The sequence below is a fragment of the Tasmannia lanceolata genome, unplaced genomic scaffold (assembly GCF_043159265.1).
Source record: "Tasmannia lanceolata isolate RefF3 unplaced genomic scaffold, GAP_Taslan_0.1 ptg000013l, whole genome shotgun sequence".
NCBI classification, from domain to species: domain Eukaryota; kingdom Viridiplantae; phylum Streptophyta; class Magnoliopsida; order Canellales; family Winteraceae; genus Tasmannia; species Tasmannia lanceolata.
Window position 1 is genome coordinate 8285004 of NW_027518690.1, and position 8505 is coordinate 8293508.

At 35.7% G+C, this 8505-nt stretch overlaps 1 protein-coding gene across 1 annotated transcript; it reads right to left on the reverse strand.

The window, feature by feature from the left end:
* Window positions 1-4563: 4563 nt before the first annotated feature.
* On the reverse strand, window positions 4564-7841 carry LOC143889680 (uncharacterized). Its single transcript, XM_077393974.1, has 3 exons — window positions 6817-7841; window positions 5100-5328; window positions 4564-4999 (listed from the first exon to the last, which is right to left on the reverse strand). Exons 1-3 carry the CDS (start codon window positions 7596-7598, stop codon window positions 4835-4837), a joined length of 1176 nt encoding a protein of 391 aa, XP_077250089.1. The 5' UTR covers window positions 7599-7841; the 3' UTR covers window positions 4564-4834.
* Window positions 7842-8505: the final 664 nt, after the last annotated feature.

Below are 8505 nucleotides of genomic sequence, written 5' to 3' on the forward strand. Positions count from 1 at the left end.
CGACTCCAAGTAGGTAGTCTGACCGTCTGTTACCTTGCGCAAGCCTACATTAGCTCTTCCGTAGTCATATCAGCAGATCTCCAATTTTTTGCCGCAACAAGATCGATATCAAACACGGACCCACTTGCTCCCCCTGAGATCAGGTGAACAATCTCAATCAGTCATTATAGTCCATCAAAACGAGATCGATTTGGTAGTCCGTCTCATACTATATATAGTAGGAAAACTTGGCCAGGTATTTAAAACCATACAAATGTAAAGTTTTCTTAGCAATAAAGTACCTTATAAATGTAAATTTCTTTATAGCTATTAATGTCTTATGCATAGTATTTCTCTATATGGAGTAAATATTTTGGCCCTATTTGGATTGCAAGAATTATTTTGAAAGAACTGACTGGAACCACCGTAGTTCTACTTTTAATCTATTGAACTAGTGGTCAACTAAAAGTCTAGCATAATTGCACTTGGCCCCTCCATAAGAGGATGATCCTAGATCCTCAGGCCGTGTTCGTTTTAGACTGTGACAATCGATTGTTGGACTCAAAATTAAGGGCGATGATATTTTCACTCTGCAGTACGGAATCACCCCCCTTTTAACGTAATTTGACATCAAAAAGCGTTAAAGAATCCCACTGTTCACGGTATAAAGGGGCGAATGCGTACGGCAGAGGGGGTGAAAATAGCATCTTCCAAAATTTAGTTTTGGAAGGCCCTGTTAGTTTTGGATTGTGAACCGATTGTGGGCCCCAACCGATTATTGGACTCAAATTTACATTTAATTTTGAGTCTAGGCCATTGTTCCTGATCCCACCATAAGTGGATGATCCTAAAACCTTTATCAATTGGGCATCCCATAAAAAAAAGATAACCGTTGTTTCTTTCTGATCATCGATCTTACAGATGAGGAGTTCATGTAGCAAATTAAGGACCAAGATCATGTAGGTTCACTTGGAGATCCACCCAGCCAATGGTCTCGATCATCTGTGTACTATGTCAGCCCCAAGGTTGATCATTAAGATCATAAAATATACTGTAGAGATGAGTGGGGATCAACCTTCATCTTCATGCCATTCTGTAATTTAACAAAGAAAGAGATGAGTGGATCTTGTTAATAATAGTCTAATCCTACCTGTTTTATAACTTTCAAGTTTTGAATAAGGTGTCCAATTTTCAAACCTGCCCACCTAAAAAAAAACCCACTTTTTTTTAAATACCTAGAGGTTTTGAATGAGGTTGAAATTTCAAACCTAGCTAATCCACCTAAAGAAAACAAACACAAAAGGCACATCTTTGATGAGCTTTTTGACAATTTTTTATCACATGAAGGTGACATCTTTGATGTGCAATTGACAATATATATATATATATATATATATTCGTCCCCCTTTTCTTCCCTGGGCCAGCCCCCATCTAGTATATTTATGAGTTATGACCGAGGCTTAAAATTTCGGTTTCGGTAACCGTTTCGGACCCACCAAAAATCGAAATTTGGTAATTTGGTTCCAAATTCAGGACCGAAATTTCTGTAACACTTTTTTTTTTAATAAATAATGTCATTAAACTGAAATTTCGGTCCAAAATTTGGTAAAGGGCGAAAAATGGAATTTCGGAAAATTCCGGTTTCGGTCCCCACCGGTAACCGAAATTTCGGATTTCGGTCCTGAATTTACACTACAATCAGGTGGCCAAGTAATAAAAAAAAAAGGGTCGAATATATCATTTCCCTTTATTAAGTTCAATCGATGGTCCCAGCAATTGACAGATTGATGTGAAGTTCGAAGGAAAAAATTCATTACAGAGATGACTTTTTCTAAGAAGGCTTCTATTTCAAGCAAACTCAATGAAAGCATTCATCTGTCTATTATTTTATTTGTCTAACGAGTTTACTATCATTTATGACCATGTTTGAAAGACTCAACCGAGTCATGTTGAAGAATGGTTGAAGGGAACCTTGTCGGCTTGGTATAAGTGGACATGGATGAACGACGTTATATTTCTTTTATCGTGGTCTTGCTTCTAAATAAATCTACTTAGATTGGCATAACCGAATTGACTCAGTTTAATAGGTAACTGATTCATTAATAAATTCAGGGAAGATGAAAGCTCCAAGAGGAAGAGAGCAAAATCAATAGTTAGTAACAGATGGAGTATGATAAAAGTATTATGCAAGGTGTCTTGACCTTTTTGAATAAAATTGAACTTAGTACATTTTAAACGATGTATCTTAAGGACCTGATTAGAGTTTCATTTCATTGATTCCTTCTGGAGTTTCTCAAGTGTCCGATTGGAGGCATGGTTTTAAATTTCGGTTTCGGTGTGCTTTTCGGCCCTCACCGAAATCGAAATTTCGGCCGAAATTTTCGACTGAAATTTTGGTAATTTAGGCAGAAATTTCTGGGAAATATTAATTAGTTTAAAAAATCAAGATTTTTAGGCTGAATTTTCCTAAAATTTAGGACGAAATTTTGGGAAAATAAAATTTTGAAATTTCGGCTGGAAAAATATAACATTTCGGGTATTAGCAATTTCGGTTTCAGGGCTGACCGAAATCTTAAATTAGTTAAATGCTTGTCTTGGATATTTTAATTGGCTTCTAAGATCTCTTTTTGGGAACTGTAATAAACTTTGACAGCTGTTTAAGTAATAAAAGGCAAGATGATTCAGTGCAATCATCATAACATGGTACTGCTAACAAACTTATCTTGTCTTCTGCACTACCATGTCTTGATAATTGCACTAACTCATCTTTTTATTATTATTTAAACAATTATTAGAGGTAACATTCATTCACCAAGACCCAAGTAAGCTTAAAAAATTAGTTATCCAATCTATGTAAGCATACAAAATATGCCACTATATTTTTTTCTTATAGGCACATTATGGGGAACAACAGTATAATTTTTAATTGAAAATTTGAGTAGGACCTAAGAGGGGACCTAACAAATGGTTTCACGCCATAACATCACTAGTGACGTGAGCAATCCCTTAAGTTTAAGGAAATCATCTAAATGTAAATTTTTCTTTAACACATGGCATATTCTCATTGCAGGTCCCGTTTTAGGTCATAGTCTATGTCTCCATATCATTTTCCAATATTTTATCTCCATATAAAAAACTTACATTTGTATGGATAAAACTCAAAACATACTATAATTGTAAAGTTGTGATAGTATTATTAAAAAAACAAAGAGATTTAGAAGTGTTGCTAAGATTCTTGAATAACAGTTGCATTTGATTGAGATTTGCATTTCATGGTTTCTCCTTTTAGGCTTCAAGCCCATGTTATGTTGGAATCTTCCTTTCTCCTCTCATGTAGAATCTTCTCTAGTACTTGTTTGTTTTCATCCATTTGTTTCTAGGTCACTGTAAAGTTTGTAACCTATCTGCTTACTATTTTCTCTAATTCTTTCCACCCCTACAACCACTCCCCCACATGCCATCCTTTTGACCCAAGTGGGGTGTTTTGGTTATGGTGAACATGGGCTGAAACCCCAATGTTGAGGACTCAATTCAATAAAGTCCAAAGAGGTTTTAAAAAGTTACAGAGAAGAAATATTATAGGTCTTGTTTTGTATTCTATAATTTAACATGTCCTGTCAACCTCCTCTGTTTTTTTTTAATGTAGCTACTCTACTAAATAATAGAGTCCTCCCTTTCTGCCTATGTAAAAACAAGAGTCTGAAACTGAATGTCTTGGTCTCAGGGATTTGCAAATCCCTTTTCAATATATTACTTATTTAAATTTTAACATGTTAGTTGTTTCAACCATGGTTTTAAATTTCGACTGAAATCCAAAATTTCGGACCGGGTTTCGGTCCACCCTGAAACCGAAATTGGGGATACCGGAAGCTTTACCTTATTTCAACTAAAATTTTGAAATTTCACTTTTTCCGAAGTTTTAGAAAATTCACTAGAAATCTTAATTTTTACCCGAAATTTCGGCCAAATGGGATAAAATTTTAATTTTAATGGTTTCGTCGGATTTCGGCCAAAATATCAACTGAAATTACCGAAATTTTGGCCGAATGGAATAAAATATTAATTTTAATGGTTTCGTTGGATTTCGGCCGAAATTTCAGTTTCGGTGAGGACGGAAATGCATTCCGAAACCAAATTTTGAAACCATGGTTTCAACTACATAATTACTTAAAAAAAATTAAAAATTCATAATGGATTAAAATATTTTGGCAAGTCCACGAATCTTTCTTTTTCTTTTCGAGCTTTGTCGAATCTGGAACTCAATTTCCGCTCGTACCCATACTGATTCTACAATCTGAGAAACTTGACAATCTGAGAAACCATGCATAATAAAAGTTGAATTTCATGTGCTGACAGAATCAACACAATTTTTCGAATGATAACAGTATTTTTAGGGCCCTATTTTTATTGCAAACATCAAATTTTCAATAAGGAAAACACCCGTGGGATAAGGCATCCATGATTCCAAATGATCCTGCAGTCAGAATTAATACAATTTAAGCGAATCAGCTCCTACATTATTTCATACTGATAAAAAGAGAACAAGGATAAGACCCCTCCAGTTGAACAGAACACAAAAAAAAGTTGAACAGAACAAGGATAAGACCCCTTCAATTAATATACATATATGGATACATATATGGGGTTTATTTACATGTTAAAGTAGTCATTAGAACTTCTATCTAGCAAGTGACTAGATTTCATACATAAGTGTGGTACTAATCAGCTTCTTTGGTTGTCAGCTTCTTTCTCTTTCTCACACAGACACCATGGAAGCTTTTTGCTTACCTGGTCTGCTAATAACTCTTCAATATACTTGTAATTTAGAAATTTACAGTGTAACAGAATCTTGTTCTCACACATTTGTGTCGCAAAATTTCCCATCCATCCTGTTTTGAACAGCTTTAATAGCCGCAACTCTGGCAGCGGTGGCAGCTCGATTTGCAGCTATAACTGCTCTGTTTACTTGTTCATCAACCCGTGGAATGTTAATAGAATTCTCGGCCGCCTTTCTAGCAGACTGGTATAAATCGAATGATTTAGATTTAGTTTTATGATTTAAGGACTAGATAATATAACTTTGAAAGGATAATAGGAAATGAGTTAGGGCATAAATGTACCTGAACAGCACGCACGACTGCATCAGTTAATGGCGGTTGTGGGTTTTTTAAGACTCCGCAATCCCATTCACCGCATCTAGTATCACCATTTCGGAAAGTGTACATTCCAAAACCTTGCTTCCGACCTTCGTGCCATGACCCTTCGTAAAAGTGGCCATGGGCAAAGTGATACACTCCGAAACCATGGATCTTGTCTCCAAAATACTCTCCTGAGTACCTATCACCATTCCTAAAAAAAACCCATTGTTATCATCAATAATTAGTACGAGAATAAAACAGCTTTAAATAAATAAAATGCAAGGCAGGAATTTAGATCTAATTCTTTACAGTAAATGCCTGAAAGCTAAAAGTACCAAAAGCCAAAATGCTTGAATATTCAACAAAAGGATCCCAGTCACTTCTCTTGCCATGCAATTCTATGAAACAGAATTCTACAACAGTTTCTCCAATATCATCACGCTCAACAGATTTCCAATTTGAGATTAGGCTCTACCGATATTTTCCGATGATTCAGAAGTCTGGTTGCTTTGGAAGAGTGTTAAAAAAACTAAAAACTCTAAATATAACAAGCAGGAGAAAAAGGATTGGCAAAGTTACAGCAGAAAGATAGGATTCAGTAGTTGACCTTCAGAGAAGGGAGTCGAGGCGAGAGTGATAAGAGTTAGATTTTAATCAGTTAAGTGTTCGGAGAAGGAGATGGAGCAACTGTATGTGGGTGAAACTAGCTTCTAAGCGGTTGACAAAATCACAAAGGGACTAAAGGACACATAAGAACAACACGCAAGAATTTTCAAAAGCATGTAAACATCCACTTAGAAGAACCAAAATCATTTCCAACAACAAAATTGATGGAATATGTCTGTTATCTCCATCTGCGTCTCCGATATAACAAAAATAAATCATCCAAACCTGTATGTTCCATCTCTTGGGGTCTCTCAAATAAAATTAAGTAGGTACCATTACAAATTACGAATTAAAACATTCTATTTTTCTGTAGATTTCGCCTAAGAGATAACAATCAGGTATCAATACCAAATGCATATTTACAAAATACCAAAAATTACAGTGTATGAGAAAACTATCAGAAATCAATACCAAACATAAAATTTTACTGTTCCATTGATTTCTAGTATTCCAAAAAACAATCCAAAATCAAGAACCCATCTGGGTTTTCAAGAGGAAAAGGAAAGAAAAACTGGGTCATCAAGAGGAATAGAAAAGAAAAACTTATAAAAATATAAACCCAAACACTTCTCATCCATCTGGGTGTCTTAAGAAACCATAGAAAACCAATCAATCCCAAACATGAAAAATTGCATCCCTCAGGGGGATTAGTCTCAATGAAAACGATAAACAATAAAACACTAGTCGGAAATTGCTACATTTAGGAGCCATCTAGATACATGGACTTTATAATCCAGGATTCTACAAACTAAAACCTGGATTTTAAATGTGTAAATAAGGTGTGTAATCACTCAGTCTTGTAAAATTAAGCATTTCACAATCATGGATTATAAAATCCAGGTATCCAAATGGCCCCTTAATCCTTCAAGATCAAAGAAAAAACAATAAAAAAACCCATCCCAAAAAAAAATTTCCCACAAACAAGATTCAATACTCTTGAACCCAACAAAACTCTCATATCCAAGTAATATTTCACCCTTTGACCCAGCCCAAAACATGATAATTTAGAAGCAAAGAAACAAAGAGATCTCACCTGAAATGGTAACAACCAAGACCATGCTTAACACCAAACTTGAATTCACCCACATAACAACTCCCATCCGAACAAGTCTGATTTCCAACCCCATGGCTCTGCCCATTAAACCACTCTCCACTATAACTATCCCCAGTATAAAACCTATAAGCCCCAAAACCATGCCTCATTCCTTGCCTATATGACCCTCTATAACGACTCCCCCTTGCCCAACTCTCAACCCCATACCCATCATATTTCCCATCAATCCAATCCCCTTCATATCTCCCATTCACAAAATAAGTATAAGCCCCACTCCCATTACAAACCCCTTTGTGAAATTCACCTTCATAAAAATCCCCGTTACTATAAAATTCAACCCCTTCTCTTATAATCTTTTTTGGGTTCTTTCCCTCTCTCTTTGAATCCTCTCCACCAATAAACCATTGCACAGAATCTCCCTTTTGAAACCCTAATTTCTTCTTTCTCAACAAAGATGTGACAAAACCCTTCTTTACCATGAAGGCGAGAAAGATTGGAGCTAATAAAAAGAAACCCAAATCTTCTCTGAGGTAGTAGAAGAAGAAGAAGGAACAGAGAAAAGAAATTATAGCCAAAATTGGAAAGAAACGTTTCGAAACGGTGTTTCTTGAGATGGGTTTGTGGGGTTTTTTCTTCTCATTAGAATAGCGTGATTCTTCATCAACGGCTGAGATGCTTTGGATGGATGATCGGATGGTGGGAGAGCGGAGAAGGGATGATGGGGTTCTTGTTAGCTTTGATTGGCTCTTTTGTACTTCCATGGCGTTTTTTTTCTCACTCTCTTTCTAATGGGTTTTTTTCTGATTCTCTGTATCGTGAAATTCGTATCAGTAGAAACATATCAGGGGTTGTGAATATCAATCAGATAGTGAAAACGTGAAAGAATATTGCAGAACGAAGAAGAAGAAGAAGAAGAAGACGAAGAAGAAAAAACGTTATGTGGAAAAACGTTATGAGGCAACACGGGTTTTATCGTCTTTGGAAGAGAAGCGAGATTCCCAACGGACCGTATTTTTTCAATTGTATCCGTTCATATTGTATCTAACGGTCGTGATTGGTCTGAATATATATTTTAAGTAGAACGAGTCAAGAGGCTTTGGACGGCTGGATTTAGAGGGAGGCTACTAGTCGTCCGATCTAGCTTTCTTGTCTCGCACTTGTAAGAGCAAGTAACTTGGCTTCAAGGAAAAGGCAAGAACATGGCAACACATATCACTTTGGCCAAACTAGGAAGTCTCATAGTTTTTAATAAAACTTCTAACATTTTGAATATTGAGGGCAAAGGGCTAGAATATTCTTAAGGGGATGTTTGGAAGCTGGGGCAATTTTTTTTCATTTATTTTTCCATAAAATTAGATATTTTTCACTATTTCATAAAGCAATTGTCCATGGATTTTTTTTTTTAATATTGAATATTTTTGTGCTTTTTAAGGAAATTGAAAACCTTCTAATGCTGGATTGTGTGACCATCAACCAACTATTGGAATCATGTGACAAACCCTAGACACGTATTTCACAGAGCCACATGCATTGTTTTCTAAAATTATATTTATAATTGTTGTTGGATATAAAAATTAATTTTCCAAGTCATGTGGATTGGAGATTTCGGGAGAGGATGAGTTTGCCACATAAGTTGGTGAGTAAGCTTGATGTAAGTGACTGATCAAA